This window comes from Acipenser ruthenus, chromosome 7 (assembly GCF_902713425.1).
Source record: "Acipenser ruthenus chromosome 7, fAciRut3.2 maternal haplotype, whole genome shotgun sequence".
Taxonomy (NCBI): Eukaryota; Metazoa; Chordata; class Actinopteri; order Acipenseriformes; family Acipenseridae; genus Acipenser; species Acipenser ruthenus.
The window spans coordinates 61,627,629-61,645,640 of record NC_081195.1 but is presented as its reverse complement, the minus strand read 5'-3'; the positions used below and the strand labels follow the sequence as shown (position 1 = coordinate 61,645,640).

The following is an 18,012-nucleotide window of genomic DNA, read 5'->3' as shown; positions in this document are numbered from 1 at the left end:
AAGAATAACACAGTAGATATCAAAATAGACTCTGGTAGATTTCCACTCGGCTGCAGCAGACCTTCGGCTTGCTCCATGCATGCTGATGAGGTGGAGGTTGTATTGCCAGCTAAAGCATAAATTACAAGTAATTTATGGAACACACTGCAGTGTAATGTGCAGTGTGTTCTAATTCTGCAGCCAGTGCCCTGAGCAGCCTTCCTTCCTGCACCCACAGCACGGTGTACATGTAGGTGTTGGCGGTGCTGAGTGATCCTCATGGTTTTAGGATACTGTGTCCTATACTGTATCTGACAGAAAGGAGCAGCTGATAGTGATTCTGATCTACAGAGAGGCTGATCCTCATGCTGTGAGTGCAGGGTTTAGATTTTTTTTTTTTAGTCTTGCTCTAGTTATTTATGAGAGGTAACTAAAGTTTAGGAAACAGAAAATCCTTTTTTAAGGATTAAACCATTCTGGTAACATTTAAAAAAATATGCAAGTATGTGTGGATTTCAGGAGAGATAGTGAAATGTAAAGTGATAAGACCCCACCAAAATAATGATACTTTTTTAAATACTGTAATGTTAGGCTCCCGCATACTCACCAAAACTAAGTTAGTCCTCTCCCGCAGTGCAGAAAACTGTCAAATAATTCTGTAATTAATTACATGTCTGTTAACACTAACACTGAGGAATGCCAATGTTAGTTTTATAATGTGCTATCACTTTAGTACAACTACGCCTATGTTTAATTTGTAGGCAATTCACACTTTAGGCACACAAGTTGATTTCATTTTACTTGAAGGCATACTGCTTACAACACCAAACTCCTTCTAAACAACCCTTGCTCAGCAGCATCTGTGAATATGCAAAAATTCGGTACATAAGTTTTAAGTAATTCAGAAAGGTGAACTGTGTTGATTCAGTCAGAAGACGTTTTGTAAAAGCGTGCATGGACCTGCAGATGCATTGCTAGCGTAGGATGAATTTAAGCTGGAATTTAAGAGAACTCTAATCGCCTGTGGTTTGAAAATTCCCAGAGATGTGGAGAGTTGAATTTGATTACTAATTACAGCCTGTCACGGATGGCTTGGTGGGTGATGTCAAACCAGGAAGTTGACACACACTCAGTACTGCGGGTTGAGATGCAAATGCACTCCTTTTATTTAATAAATAAACAAACAAAATCACTGGAACAAAACAAAAGTCATGGTGGCCCAACATAAACAGTTACACAAAACACTGCAAACACTGAACAAAACACGTATCATGCATGTTTAAAAGCAGCACGCGTAGCAATGGTCTTTTAGCTTACTTTCGTGATAGATCTCTCTAGTTCCTTCTCTCCACTGTCATCAACCCCGGTCAGCAAAAGCTGTAGGTTTTTTTAGTAGTAGAGGGATTAACTGACTATAAATGACCTTGTTTATCCTTCGACCACATTGTGCATGGGAGTTCTAATATACGTGGTCGACTGCAAATTTGTCAGTAAATTATTAGCTGCCGACCACGCATCCTCACGGGATGTAGTTTGGCTGAGACGAGAAGCAAACATCCTAATGCTCCACTTACGAGAGGTCTCGTCTTAAAATGAATGTCAAGCATACAGGTTGTAAGTGTGCAACCTACTCTCTCTGTTTGGAACATAGATAGGGTCATACCATTTTGATCTCATTGGCAAAAATCTCAGAAATAGAAAAAGGATTAATCAATTTTGGTTTACTGAAATATAATACAATAGAATTTACTTTGAGTCCAGACTTACAGTATAGTATACCATTTTGTATTCTGAAATAAATCCAGAAATAATATAAAAGGACTTATAAAAGAATGCATTGTGAATACAAAAACATAGGATTCATAGCGCACAGAAATACTTAAGTGCTGTATTTGAGAAGACAGAAAAGACTAAAACTATAGTGTCTGCTCTTTGAAGCCACGCCCTTCACATTGTGCCTGAAACGTCTCAGGATCTTCGAGCACAGACTTGCATATTTAGAATTTGTGTTATCACTCAATTTTTTTTTGTATATAATAAAATGAACATAATATGTTCTTACTTGGGATACCTGTATATCCTGGACCCGGAACAGTCATAAATATCAAAATGTATTTTATTCCTGAAAACAGGCTTTAAATGCCATTGTACTGTAGGTACAATTGTAATATTTTAAGCTAGTACTCACACAAGCTTATCAATAAAGACCGTAAAAAATATAAAACTAATTGAGAGTTGAAGAATGTCTTTAAACATGGGACAATGCTTGAACCGATTTCATTGCTTGCTGGATTTTCATCTGAATATGTGTTTTTTTGTTTGTTTGTTTTTTTTCCAGAATCCTCTTGCTAGGAGTAGCAATATTATCACTGTATTCTGTTCATCTTTTATTGCTAACGTCAAAAGAAGGAGGTTTGTTTTATCTCTTTTTTTCCATAAGAAAAGTGCACACTCACTTTATCACATAAATATTTGCTACATACTTTATGAATTGTTTAACAATAGCGCTTTCTTTGTCTGTTCAGGGTCTTTAATTTATGAGAAACTGGGAGAAAAGGCCTTTGGCTGGCCAGGGAAACTTGCTGCATTTTTATCTATAACAATGCAGAATATTGGAGGTAAGAGAAAGCACATTTAACAGCTTATTCCTGTCTTGCATCGTGCTTACAATTTGTATTTGTATAGGCTTGGCCTGCAATGGAATTTGTATGTAATTCATTAAGATTGAAATAGCAATAATACTTCACTGTTTTAAAGTATGGTTTTAGTACAGTTATAAAATATGATGGTCATCTCAACTAATGCATTCTTCTTGTTTAGAATCACTGAGATTTTTCTACTTTAGTCATCACATCCTGGTAATTTTTTTTTAAGTACCTCTGTGGCCTCAAAAGGGTTCTCAAATATGTTTTGTGGCCGTTTCCCTGTCCCCCAGCAGCTGTCTGCCCCCTGGTGGAGGCAACAAACACCACATTTGCTCTATGTATTGCGTACATTCACGAAGAGCAGAGTGTTGCCGGGGGATGGGTTATTGGCTACAATCTGGTTTACGAGCTGAGCTTAGACAGAAAATGTTTTAAGAGCTTTTTTTCAGGCCACATGGGTGCTTTAAACTTGACGACTGAAACGGAACAGAAATGATATACAAAGTGATTCTGAACAAGAAGAATGCCTTAGTTATTATTATTATTATTACATTTCTTAGCAGACGCCCTTATCCAGGGCGACTTACAATTGTTACATACAATTACCCATTTATACAGCTGGGTTTTTACTGGAGCAATCTAGGTAAAGTACCTTGCTCAAGGGTACAACAGCAGTGTCCCCCACTTGGGATCGAACCCACGACCCTCCGGTCAGGACTCCAGAGCCCTAACCACTACTCCACACTGCTGCCCGCTGTGATCACTGTGATATTCAAGAAGAGAAATACAACCGTTACGATCACTACTTCATAGCTGATTTATAGGCCCAACCCAGCTCATTGTTCTCAATTAGTTCATAAGACACCGCATGAATATAAGACTTCCCCACCTGCAGTTATCAATATTGTCACTGCAACACTATTTATAGTTACAAATAAAATTAAGTACATTTAAAAAAAAAAAAAAGGTTTTGGGAATGAAAGCAATATTTCTTTGTTCTACCATTTGCTTCCTGGCCTTGAAGATTTAATTTCTTACTTCCCACTGCTTCTCTCTCAAGTAGTAGCAGAGCTTGTTAGAAGAGGACCTCAGAGAAATGTCAATAATAGACTATGCACCAGGCTCAGCTATGCATTAGTTAACAGAAATTATTTTCAAATGGATTATGTCTTTGGGTCTTTGGTTTTTTTTATTTATTTTTTTATCTTCACTAAGGGAAAGTGCATGGGACCCCGGTTTATCCTATTCTTTTCATGTTTTTTTTTGTTCTGCAGCTATGTCAAGCTACCTGTTTATAGTGAAATATGAACTCCCAGAAGTAATCCGAGCATTCATGGGTCTGGAGGAGAACACTGGGTATGTTTAAATGAAAAACTGTACATATGGTTTTATTCACAGCAGCGATGTAATTATTAAATAACGTCTCTTCAAGCTTGATGTCTAATTCCAAGATAAATCTTAAGGACCTGTGCAGTACAAAGAGTATTATTTCCAGAGACACAATTAGCACATTGTTGATTCCCATGGTTTTTTTTAATTTTGCATGCATTCAGAGAACTGTTACATAGGGCCATAATTGGAGCCTCGTGCCTCATGTAGTTAACTACCCAGCAACAGTGCAAGACTAACGTTCTTCCATCTGTGTTTGTTTTGTAATCAGAAATGTCAGAATCTAATGAAAAAAATGTCTGTCTTCTTGGTTTTTAATAATAACGTTTTGTTAATATTATATTGCTACCACATGCATGTTTTCATTGTATTTGAAGATTTTTTTTTTTTTATTATTTTGAATAATGAAGTGTTTACAATGCATTGATGATATTCCTGTCTGATATTCGATTTGGAAATTTGTGGCACATTGCACATCAAATTATTTCAATGACTTTGTGAAACCAAATACATGTCGTGTTTAATACCCAAGGCTATTACTGATGTACGGTATGAATAAGCATACAAAATTTGAATATAGTAGTTTGTAAAGATGGGTCCAGTTAAATTGTAACATGCTTTTTGGTGCAGCTCTGTTTTAAAGGACTGATTTATTATGATTTTTTTGTTTTGTTTTTAAGGCCTTACTTCATTTTGCCTGATGGCGTACTTTTAAATCAACAGGAGGGGCACCTTTTTTAGTGCTTGTTCCTTGTAAAACAAACAATATTTCATTGGCCATGTGATACTAATTAAAATACTCCACTTCAAGAAAGTCATAAAATCTTACAATCATCAAATCAAGTGCCTCCATAAGGCTTCGCCAAATGGACTGTGTACTTTTTACACTTCTACTACTGCAGAAAGTGATTAAGACCTGGGTCAGTCTACATCCAGTAACAAACGTCTTAGTTGTGAGGGTTTATTTTGATTTACTGACCCAACTCCCTTAAACCTGTCAAACAACTTTCAGAAAGCAAGAAAATGGGAAAATGAAAGGCTATCCTTTATCAGTTTACTGTTAAACACCCCACATTCCCCCACCCCTCCAAAAAACTGTGACCAAACAAGACTGGCAGCATTTTTAAAGACCTTGCTGTAGGTGGGATTAGCCTTTAAGAGTTTAACAATAATGACTAAATGTAAATGAATACTAGTATTACTGACCTCTTATGCTGTCAAGTCTGTGTGAACAAAAAACTGACAAATTCATATTTTTTTTCAGGTACTGGTGTAAATAGGAAAGTGTTCAGGTTTAAAACTATCTGGATGTAATAGAATGTGATGTAAATCTGGAGCAAATATAAGCTACCTTCTTGAATCATTGGTGAGCAAACTACGTGTAGCAGAGTACAGAACACACAGTCATAGGCAGGATTTGGGTCCAAAATATGGGTGTTTAGAGCAAAACAAATTCCAGTCCCTGAAAAGGTGCTATTGTCTATTTGCTTTTGTGGTAGGGTAGCGTCACAGCCAAGGCCGATACTGGCAGAAAAGAGACCCAGAGACAGAGACTGCAAGGTTTAACACGCTTTAATAATAACTAATAACAAAACACAAAACAAACACGCACAAGGACCAAAACAAACCAGTTTAACAAAATAATATGAACACATTTAACTGGCTTCAGGCAGAAATGTAATTTCCAAAAACACACAGCTCCATAAAACTTGCGCTTAACACCAATGATAATTTGCATACCTTCACCAACAAACACCGACATTAATTCTCACCACTATTTCTAACTAATACCCTCGATCACTCTTTTTATACACCTGTGGCTGAAGCCTAATCAATCATTAATCATGTATTTCAATGTATGGCTCCCGCCACATTCCCACATGTTTTGACAGGGAGGAATTTAACCCCCTCCCTGCCACCCAATATTCCCCACACACACCTGTGCACTGGCAGGGCTTTCACCTGGCCACACTGCCACAGCTATCTACAAAGCCTACTACTAATCCATGGTGTTCTATTTCTTTGAAAAGTGACTTGTAATCCTTTTACCCAGTGCTAATTGTTTGAATTTTTGGTGATTGATACAATAAAATGATTGAAGAATGTATTGCCTATAACCAGGGGACTGTGAACGCTTACACATCTCAAGTGCTAGTGTTTTTCTATACCTTGTATGGGCTACACAAGTTTGTTTAGATACATTATTATACAGCGTATTAGAAAGCCGACTTTTGTTGCTGTCCCAGCTTTTGTACATTCACTAAACAGTTACTAATTTGTTTATCTAGAAGTCAATGAAAGCATACTTGTCAGCTCTTAATTTAAATTATTTTAATACTATCATGTAGGCTAATTGCGTTTGATTATATACATTTTAATCAGTATATAAAACAAGCTTCACAATAAAGTTTGCAGATGACATTCAAAAGCACCTGTTTAGCTTGAATGACTATGTTAAAAAATAAAGCATTGGAAATTGATATTACTTCTTAAAAGGAGTACAGTATGTGCAAGCCTAGATCAATATGCTAAAGAATAAAGAAGGCATCTTGTAAAGAGTGACCCCCATTAATCCTGCATATGTGTACAATATACTTCTAGCTTGTAACACACACAGAGCAGTCTCAAGCCTACAGTTGATGAGCCGATAACAAGATCAAAAGATGCATTGTCCAGTATGTATTCTGCAGACACACTTAGCAATTGAAGAGCAATAGAGCTATTAGAAGGTAAAAAATAAGAGTTGCTCCTTGACAAGATGAGGATTGTGTAATGTGGCAAACATTATATTTACACAACAGTGCTAGCCACCATGTTCTAAAAAACGTAAAGCACCAAAAATAACCCTATGCATAAAGAACATGTCAGACAACTTCAGAAGGCATGTCATTTATTTTTAACTGTACAGCTAATTTGAATCTAATAATTTTGTACAGATAAGCAAACCTTGAACTTGTGACGGGGAAGATGTATATCAACTCAGACAAATGTTGCAGTCCAACTTCATTGATGTTCGTTCTTTCTTTTTAACAGAGAATGGTACTTAAATGGCAATTACCTTGTGGTGATTGTATCACTGGCAATCATCCTTCCTCTTTCCATGCTTAAAAATCTGGGTAAGCATCTTCGACTTCCAGGTCTTCCTATGTTGTTCATTCTTTGCTTTCTGATTGTTCTCTTTTTAAAATAAAATATACAATTGTTGTTGTTGGATAGGTTACCTTGGTTATACCAGTGGCTTTTCTCTCACATGCATGGTGTTTTTCCTCGGAGTTGTAAGTATTTCATGTTAATATCGTACAATATTTCATGAGAAGCGGAATCTCTCTGCCATTCACTTTCATTGGGATTCCACATCTAGTTTGATGAATTATGTGGTAAAAAAATACCATCTGGATAAACAAACATCATAAGGACTCCATTGACACCATAGCAACAGCATTCTGTCGCCGAGCAGAATGACTGATTCTGTTGAAGTAAAACTCAGAGCAGAAGCGGCACTTCATTTTTTTTTTAAATAAAAAAAAAACAGAAACTTAAAACTCAAGGACCAACGTAATTGTCATATAACTAAAGGGTGTGTCGCCTGTGCTGTAATTGAAGGTAACGGGCCCCCTCACTAATAGTCTCAGAATGTGTCCATTTGGAAGACTGTTACCCCCTAGTATACTCTATGTTCTTTGTAGTTATTCATTAATTACCGTTGGCATTAGAAACCTAAAATATTTTATAAAATACAGTAAATAAAGCTTTGTTGCTTTATAAGATGTCTACAAGATGAATATTCTTCAACGATAGCCCATAGTTACCACTATATATCAGGGAAGCCATTTGTGTAAAAAATAAAAAAAAATAAAACATATATGTGAGGACTATTTTCACTTCAGTTGCTGCATATTTACATGTAATTATTATTATTATTAATTTCAGGTTATATACTGTATACATTTTTGTAAATGTATGTATGTGTGTATATATATATATTTAATTTCCTGTGTTTTTAGTTGATCTACAAGAAGTCTCAAATCCCCTGCCCACTGCCCCTTTTGGACCCAATTGGAGCGAACCAAACTTATAATACCAGCATGCACATGTCTCCAGCTATGTTACACAACAGAACGGTTCATTCTGGTGCTGACTTCGCTATGGAATACTCTCATGGCGAAACCAAAGCTCCTGGAGGGCACAGCAGTGGGGTGGTTTATGAAACTCACCACGAGGAGGAGGACATGTGCAAACCAAAGTACTTTGTGTTCAACTCACAGGTATGCGGGCCTTTGAAGGACATGTATTTATAGATCCTCTGATCCTAACGCACGCTGAGTTACTGAATATGTGTTGCATTTTTATTTTTATTTTTTAGACCGCTTACACAATACCAATCCTGGCATTCGCATTTGTGTGTCACCCAGAGGTGCTGCCAATCTTCAGTGAACTGAAAGAGTAAGAATACCCAGCCTGTATAACACCAATTGTAATTCTAAATTGATTAATAAACAAATATTAACTGTACAAGCCTCAAAATTAAATTCTTGAGATGGGTATTTCTGTTTTCTGAACATTATTGGTTGTGTTTTTTTCTTTCAGAATTTATTTTTTTGCTAATGACAAGGAATAAATAGTTAGCTCAAAGGGCTTTCAAATTTCATCTGTTGTATTAAAAAAAAAAAAACAGAGTAAAGTCGATAATCAAATCTCAGGGTGTAAAGTTTGATATTCAGTCTCGAGACTTTTAATGAAGCCACTAATGGTTTAATGAATAACGTTTTAAACAAGTTAAAAGAGTGTTAACAATAGCTTTGAAATTAATTTACTACCTGTTATTATATGTTGGAGTGGGTTTGAAACCAAAGGACATGAAGTGAATTTGTTACCAGAAAACAGCAGCAATCCCTGTACTGATATTCATAATACACATTTACAGTGTTGCACTTGACAAAACACCTGCTGGATTTAACAAAACTGTAAAATGTGTAAATTTACACATATGTAGGTATTAAACTGTGAGATATGAAAGAAGAGAGTTTGATGTTTGCACTCTCTCCCATGAAAACTCCAACAGAGTAACCTTCTGTTTAAAGTCTGAAGCTATTTTAGAGTAGGGTTTCTAACAGGATCTTTTCCTTCTACTTCCCAGCCGTTCACGAAAGAAGATGCAGAATGTCTCTAACATATCCATCACTGCCATGCTTGTTATGTATATGTTTTCAGCTCTGTTTGGGTATCTTACTTTCTATGGTAAGTTAAATAAAATCAACAAAACTCATGGACAACTATGCAGTTCTAAAATAAGCCTCACTATTAAAATGTTAGATTCTGATTGTTTTCTGGTATGATACTACTTGTATAAAGGGTATATTGTTTTCAGAAACAGCAGCCAAAAAGATGAAATTCTAGGGGTTCAACTCATGACTTCCTTCAAGAATGTTTTATTTTTATTTTTTTAAGTCTGTTTTGATAGATGGTGGAAAAAATACTAGATTTAGTAAGTTACTGTATCAGTTGTCAAGAGAACTTGCATACATAAACTTTATTTAATCCATAATATGTCATACATTGCCAATTTGGAAGCAACTGGGATGTTTCACAGCCCTTGCAAGCCCGCTCCAGAGTACCTATTTTAGATATCTAGGCTGAGTCAGCCCTGGCTAGAAATCAAAACCCACAACCACTGACCTTGCAGACACTTGTTCTAACCTCAGTGATGTTTAGTTGGTTTGTCACAGCCCTCACCTTTTGAAGTGCTTCCTACTTCACTAATAAGTACAATGTATGGAAAGAAGTATGTTTAAACCTAAATTAAACAACTGAATTCAGAGAATATATTTCCTTAGATCAAGCTCTCTGCTTAGCAATGCAGTGTAATTTGGAACAGTGCATTTGCCTGGTCAGTCTGTCTTCGGATTTTAATGAAAGAGAGAGAGAGATGAGATCCTGTATATAAAAAATAAATATTAATATTAATTCTCTCAGCAGCATTGAATTTGAAAAAGTTATTCAACACAAGATCTCCCAACGCTTGTTGTATAACTGGTAAAATAGTATAGACTAGAGGGTGTGTAAAAATGTCCTTTTAATTAAAATAAACCACAATTACAGCATTAGTGCACTGGATGTTGTGTGTGTTTTATTTTTATCATGTATACTACAGTATGATGTAGTTGTAAATATGTATTGAAGAGGCTGTTGCTTGTGTGAAACATTCATCTTCCTTTTTATTTATTTTTAATTTTAGGTAACGTGGAAGCAGAATTGCTTCATACCTTCACCAAAGTATACAGGTTTGACACCCTGCTTCTCATGGTCCGTCTTGCAGTACTGATAGCTGTCACCTTGACTGTCCCCATTGTCCTCTTTCCAGTAAGCGTTCATCTTTCCTTAAAAACGGCACATATCATGCATCAGTGTAGATTTGTCACTTTGGAGGAATCTCCAAAATAAGTTCCTGGGGTGTGAGTGATTTGCAAAATGATTAGCTTGGTATTAAAAGCAGACTAAACAGAGCTTTCTATCAGATTTCAGAAAGGATTTCAATGCCAGTGTCCGTGCCGTTTTATTCATTCTAGGTACAGAGGTTCTTCATGAAAGCTTAATCGATATCAGAACACAGAAATAAATCTTATTACAGTGAAATGTTACAGCAGATAGCATGTTACATAGATAGATAGATAGATAGATAGATAGATAGATAGATAGATAGATAGATAGATAGATATCTTAGGTAATAGAATGCTTATGCCAGGTACTTTTTTAGTCTTTGGACACAATGTTATTTTAAATGGTTCTACAGGCTTAGTGACATTTTTTTAGGATATATGGGTTTATGAATTACAAATTGTTCATTGTTTAAGTCCAGTAAAAATAATAATAATAATAATAATAATAATAATAATAATAATAATAATAATAATAATAATAATAATAATAATAATAATTACAATTTTGTGGGAAGATACCTTCAGAGGAGGCTTGTAAATAATCGGGTTCCACTAGTGCAAATTGGACAGTTTTGTATTTTAAAAGCAGCCAAACAGAAAACATATTATATATAATATATAACACAACACAACACAAATGCCAGATTATCTACATTCCAGCTTTCAAGTTGATGTCACACCTTGGGGGTATTTTTGATTGCTTTAAATAGGCCTGTGCTGTGCTTTGCTTGGTCGCTAACCACACAATAAAAATGACAGATACATTGAGTGTGGCTCACAAGCAGGTTGAAAGAAAGGGAGCTGTGGAATTACACAGCATGTTCTCAGCTTATTCTCTCAGGACTCGCTAACCCAAATAAAGAACAGAGACCAAGTTACGGAAGCTTGAACTGATACATAGAATATTTAACTATCATTCAATGTGTGCTCTTCTTGAGTTCTGCTTTGTCTTGAAGGACACCTATGCTGTTCTTTCCTGGTAAATACAGAATCCATTTAAAACTAGTTCTCAGGAAGTCGTTTCAATAGGCTGGCCCCTTCCTACTTACCATATTTGGGTCTGGTCTTTATTTGGCTGTGTGACTACTGTAGGAGTGCTATGGGAATGTAATGAGCAGCTGTGAACAGCTCCATATGATCCCTAACAGTACCCATCAAAGGGAGCCAGATAGCATTTTCAGGCGAAACAGTAATCACCATACAGTCTAAATGTTTCTCTTATGGTTGTAGTGTAATGTGGATGTAGTTACCTTTATTGCTTGTTACTGTGGAATAAAAAAAAAAAAACGGACCCATCCGTTTCCCTCTCTACACAAGAAATAACAGAAACACATTCACTTACAATTACAATTGAGTAGTCTCAACAATCACATGGAGATCAGTCAAGTGGGTGTTGGAGCTTTTTCACACCCCTGTGTTTTGCAGTTTGCTTAGAAAAGACAGAATGTTCCAGGCCCTCAACACTGCTGTTCCACATCCTCATTTAAACATACAAAGAGGAAAGTACTTCCTGTAGTTTGTAAGTGAGGAAAAATCTACTTTTTTCTTAACTCTTATAGCTATTAGTACTTTCTGGAACAAACCTTAGATAAATCTGCTTACTACAGCTGAATACCAACACAGAGAATTAATGTCCTTTTTGCAGACTGCTGTCAGTTTTTTGTTTTTTTTACTGAGCTCTCAAAACTGTAAAGGGCTCATTCATTTGTAAATAGCCAGTTCTTGAGTATCTGGAGTATCTGCAGAAGAGGTTTAATAATTCAGAACCTGTATTCTTTTTTTAAAGACTGAACTGGATAGACTGTGTAACAGTGATGCCTTTAAATTAAACAACCATTGATGACAAGAATATGACGTGGGAATTGGAACTAGCAGAAGCTTTTACTCTTTTTTTTTTAATTAAAGCCTTCTCTTTGCACGAATGCTTAATACATATTACTCTGACAACTGCATACCGTTATAGAAAGACAGTTTTTTGGTTATGCAGTAATTGTTTTTTAAAGGTTTAGTGCACTTGCTTAAACAAGGGACTTACCTCTTTCCTTTGTCGAAGTTTACTGGGTCCCATCACCTGGCCTTGGTTGACCTCTTGGAGAGCTGCTCCTTTCAGGCCGAAAGGCAAGATCCTGGGCCACACGTATGCAATCATAACCTTACAGAAACATTCACACTTATCAGAATTGCAAACGTAAGATCATTGAGAGGAAAAAATACAAGACATTTGTGCAGGGATGTATGTATTATTCTTCATCAGTGATTGCCAGTCCAAAACAGTTAGTGGTTAATCAGTCAACGGTTCAGTTCAGCTAGACCCATATAGTACATCTGTTTGTGAAGTTTTCATGTGTAGTAGAATGCTTTGTTCATACACAGCTTTAGAAAGAACAAGGTATTTGTGGCTCTTTCGGTATCATCTGTCAAATGTAAAGATGGCAATTTTTTTTCCAGAGACAATGCTTTAGTTCTCTTTGCTTTCAGCACCAATCATTTTAATAATGAGAGGCTACAGATCAAAGAGATGTTTAAGACAGGTTGCAGTGTGTTACTGAAGCCGATATTCTGGCATGGCTAAAATATTTAGAACTATTGTATTACAAATGAACAACTTTTTCAAAGACATTTTAATTGCCATGATTACCATAACTAACGTTTTCAGCAATTTTGGACAGCAACACCACTCTGCTGCCTTTGTCATTAAAAGTTTTGATAGTGGTCAGTAAAACATGCTATTTAAGGTATGGGAAATATATAGGAAAGGAACTTGTGCTTTCCTTTGTTAAAATTGTGATGCTTTGTGTTTTCATGAAATAAAATATCATTATTAATTACAACAAAACAGCTTTTTTAATATACAGTGTGTTTTATTCTTGGCAAAACAATCTGTGCAATAATGTTCTATTGGATTATAATACAACTGCACCTGTGCTGCATAAGCCATGCCTCCTATGGCTGATGTAAGCTTCACTTGCAATTGCTTGTCTCTCCCTTACAGCCTCTGTTTGAGTTGCGATGACACCCCATATTTCTCTTCACCTTCGGAAAAAACGCTTGTCACGCCCCTTAAAACTTCTCACAGCCAATCATTGAGCAGATTGTTGTTCTGCAGTGTACAATTTGCAACTCTTGAACTTTCACCTACTTAAATTCACAATGGAAGGAGCTAATCTGTGCACTGCATGTAACGTGTTCCATCACTGAATCACACAAACCTGATTTCAATGTAAAAAAAAAAACTACTGTGTCTGTAGTCCCATATCTTAAACAAAAAAAAAAACACATCAAACTGTTTGAAAGCAGACGCTTCTATTTTACAGAAATATAGACCCTATTTACATAACATTAATAGGCTTATTTGAGGATTTGTTTTAAAGTACTAAAAGCAAAAGACGATAAGATGCAGATAAGGTATTGGTGGATATAAATTAGCTTGAAAAAAAACTGTTCAATCTACAATTATTACTCTGCAGAAAAATGTCCTCCTATAAAATATAAAGCATAAGATGTCTCCACTCTGTCTATATCTGGCTATTTCTGTTGGTATTATTTAATAACGGATGTCCTTTTTTTTAGTTGACTTTTATTCTTATTCTTTTCCCACTGTAGGTCCGGTCTTCGATTACAACCCTATTATTTGCCGGGAGAGAGTTCAGCTGGATCAGGCATTTCCTGATTGCAGTAGTCCTGCTGGTTTTTAACAATCTTCTGGTGATATTTGTGCCTACCATTAGAGACATCTTTGGTTTCATTGGTAAGTTTCATTTTTTTTGTTGGGCCCATATTTCACTGTGCAGTAATCCTGGGCTCTCGTCACAAAATGTTAAGGACCCTGGTGGTGATTTTTCCCACTTTCAAAATTCAGCTTTGAGAACCAGTAATTGATCTATGCGGTAAAAAAAAAAAACACACAGCAGATGATATATCTTTTTAATGATGTGGTGGTCAGTAAATCATGGTTGATGTAAAGTATGAACATCTGCCACTGTTTAAAGTCATTAACATAAGAAAAGGGTTAACATGCCATCAATGTAATTGTAAAAACTAAAAGAAAAAGAACACTGTAAAATAAGAACACGTTTTTAATATACTCTATATGTACGACCTTGCATGATTCAAGTAAGTTTTTTTTTAACGTATCTTAAATATTTAACAGTGCAGATAAATCTACTAGAAATCAAAAAGAGAAGGAAATAGAATGGAAATAGATAGTTATTTAGTTCAATACATACATTTTAAGCATCCCGTATTCATTATTAACAGCTTCTTGGGGTTGTAACAATAATGGTGACTTTTTAGCTGGCCTAGGAATCAGCCTGCAGCTATATGAATGATAGCTTCTTGCTGTACAGCAATTGTGAACAGCTGTTAGCTGGGAGGGGGTGTTGCATCACTTACAAGGGAGGAATAATTAAAGTCAATGACGGCCAAATTTATTATTAATTTATTATCTGCATTTTTGATGAACCATGTAAAAAAATAATAATAAAACAGTTTTTTGTGCAGAAGTCTCTGTTTTTGAAATATATATTGGTACGTTTATAAACCGACTTTTCTTTTATCAGGTTCCTCTGCTGCGACCATGCTTATCTTTATCCTTCCAGCTGCGTTCTACATTAGACTAGTGAAAAGCATACCTCTTAAATCACCACAAAAGATAGGGGTAAGTACAAATATAAATAAATAAATTTGGAAGTCACTGTTCATTCTAATTTGGATGCTAAACTAATTTATGTGAATCACTGTTTTGTGTTAATCATTCTGTGTGGTTGTGGCTTCTGCTCTGATGTTGAGTTCTCATCATTGTTCTTTATACTCTGTCTTTACCTGGCTCAACTATCTTTCAGCTTGCCTGAACAAGCCTAACTGTCTGACATTGAGCAGACTTCCTCATTGCATTCAAGTCATGTGACAAATGGACCTTACAACTGACTTAAATGGAATAGGGAAGTCTGTTCATATTTTCTAAAGGGACACGTTAAATAATCTGCATGTTAACCCTCATGCCGAGACTTTCTTGTACAAATAATTATTTGTGGTAGCGCACAACTTTACCAACAGAACTGCTAAGCATTATTAAACACCCCCTGACTACCGTTTGAACTGTGGTTTCTGCTGATGGTGTTAACCTTTTTAAGCACAACTGTGATTCTTTCCCCATTTCTTTGGTTATTGATCGACTGGGGGGTAAGTAATTTCACTGTCCAACAGCCCAGCTTCTGTCTACCTATCAGCCGAGCTCAACCAATGTTTAAATAGTGTTTTTGTGCCATGCCCTTTTGAATCCACCGCTGGCATGCAAATTGCTTAAACACTCTCATTTACCTCACACCACGGTACTGAACAGTTGGATCCAAAATGGCGACACAGAGATGTTTACCTTAACTCCACTTTCAATAAATCTTGCCCTCAGCCACTTGGCTATTTTTTCTATGTTCAACGATGGCAGTGGTGAAGATGTTTGTTTGTTTATTCATTTAACACAGAAGGTGGAATGGAGGTCGTCTTCCAAAACAGTATGAGCTGTGAGCAGTGAAACTACTTGAGCAACAACGAAAGCAAAACATTAGTTATTGTTTTTAAAGAGACATTTACAATTGTACACAAGAGACTGCGGCAGCAAGTCTCTTGTGTACAGATAGAATGAGTTTAGTAGTGTATCAGGGTTTAGCATAAGTGCCTCGGAGTATGAAATGAAGAGGGTTTTCATAGTGTTCCTGCAAGGATGACGAGTTAGTTATTTGGCCATGTACCCCCTGCAGGTGATGAGACAGGTGCAGCCAGCATGATAAGCCAACAGAGTCCCTGGCTGTCAACTACATGGGATGAGAAAGAGAAGGGCAATGTGTACTGTACGTATGCTGCATAGTACTGACTCTGCCTTTTCTCAACCTTTAGGCACTTGTGTTCCTCGTCGTGGGAATTGTTTTTATGATCGGAAGCATGTCACTTATTGTAAGTGACTGGATTCACAACCCTCCCGGTTCTGGTGGCCACTAACCCATTTGGGTTGAAAAAACAAGTATACACTGATGACTTGAAGCTCTTAATGCCATTCTCCAGGAAGCCCCCCTGGGGAAAGAGCACCTGAGGAGGGAGATGTTGTTCCACACTCATGTTAAAGCAGGATCCAAGAGACTTTGTATTAGTGCAGTACAAGTGTTCTTTCAAAGAAGAAAAAAACACATATCCTCTAGTAATAGGGAGTGTTTCTATTTATGTTTTTAAGAAAATTAACGCTTGTGTTTAGTTTACCTAAAGATTATGGGGTAGATCTACTAAGATGGGGCCAGTCGCAGTGCAAACACACCGCAGTTTGCATTTTGCATCCCATCAGATTCTATGCACAACTGCACAATGTTGGCAATGCACAAGAAAAAGCGGACTGGGAAATGCCAGTAACAATTGCAACTGTTTAAAATGTGCTTTCAAAAGTTCTTAACACATTGATGCAATTGTAAGTGTCACAATTGTCGGCAGCTTTAGTACATCTCATTATAGTATTTGTGAATCCTCATTCTACTCCCCCTTTTTGCGAATTTATGCAGGAACGCCCATAATTACATATTCATCTAAGGTTGAACCGCAAAGAAAAACTGCTGCCGCAAAGCATTCCCTAAAAAGTCGCTAACAGCATTGCGTATGTTTAGTACATTTCACCCTAGACTTCCGGCTCGTTTGCAACAGGTTTGCGACTATTGTAACAGGTGCAACACCTTAGTGCATCTACCCCTATGTGTGCAGTGTGTTTTTTTATTTGAATTTTTTATTATACAGTACTGTGCAAAAGTTTTAGGCAGGTGTGAAAAAATGCTGTAAAGTAAGAATGCTTTCAAAAATAGACATGTTAATAGATTATATTTATCAATGAACTAAATGCAAAGTGAGTGAACAGAAGAAAAATCTAAATCAAATCCATATTTGGTGTGACCACCCTTTGCCTTCAAAACAGCATCAATTCTTCTAGGTACACTTGCACAAAGTCAGGGATTTTGTAGGCATATAGTCAGGTGTATGATTAAACAATTATACCAAACAGGTGCTAATGATCATCAATTCAATATGTAGGTTGAAACACAATCATTAACTGAAACAGAAACAGCTGTGTAGGAGGAATAAAACTGGGTGAGGAACAGCCGAACTCAGCTAACAAGGTGAGGTTGCTGAAGACAGTTTACTCTTCAAAAGTCATACACCATGGCAAGACTGAGCACAGCAACAAGACACAAGGTAGTTATACTGCATCAGCAAGGTCTCTCCCAGGCAGAAATTTCAAGGCAGACAGGGGGTTCCAGATGTGCTGTCCAAGCTCTTTTGAAGAAGCACAAAGAAACGGGCAACGTTGAGGACCGTAGACGCAGTACTTGGCCAAGGAAACTTACTGCAGCAGATGAAAGACACATCATGCTTACTTCCCTTCGCAATCGGAAGATGTCCAGCAGTGCCATCAGCTCAGAATTGGCAGAAAACAGTGGGACCCTGGTACACCCATCTACTGTCCGGAGAAGTCTGGTCAGAAGTGGCCTTCATGGAAGACTTGCGGCCAAAAAGCCATACCTCCGACGTGG

The 18,012-nt window shown here is 36.7% G+C and overlaps 1 protein-coding gene across 3 annotated transcripts in view; it reads left to right on the top strand.

The window, feature by feature from the left end:
• Window positions 1-17,279, top strand: part of LOC117414782 (sodium-coupled neutral amino acid transporter 4-like) — a 34,766-nt gene extending 17,487 nt beyond the window's left edge. For all 3 annotated transcript variants that reach the window (XM_034024583.3, XM_034024585.3, XM_034024584.3), the window contains exons 5-16: window positions 2,318-2,391; window positions 2,505-2,597; window positions 3,899-3,980; window positions 7,047-7,129; window positions 7,230-7,288; window positions 8,018-8,278; window positions 8,377-8,456; window positions 9,151-9,251; window positions 10,249-10,373; window positions 14,054-14,198; window positions 15,010-15,107; window positions 16,343-17,279. In XM_034024583.3, coding sequence (XP_033880474.2) covers window positions 2,318-2,391; window positions 2,505-2,597; window positions 3,899-3,980; window positions 7,047-7,129; window positions 7,230-7,288; window positions 8,018-8,278; window positions 8,377-8,456; window positions 9,151-9,251; window positions 10,249-10,373; window positions 14,054-14,198; window positions 15,010-15,107; window positions 16,343-16,444 — 1,303 coding nt within the window. In that variant the 3' untranslated portion in view covers window positions 16,445-17,279. The remainder of the gene's footprint in view (window positions 1-2,317; window positions 2,392-2,504; window positions 2,598-3,898; window positions 3,981-7,046; window positions 7,130-7,229; window positions 7,289-8,017; window positions 8,279-8,376; window positions 8,457-9,150; window positions 9,252-10,248; window positions 10,374-14,053; window positions 14,199-15,009; window positions 15,108-16,342) is intronic.
• Window positions 17,280-18,012: the final 733 nt, after the last annotated feature.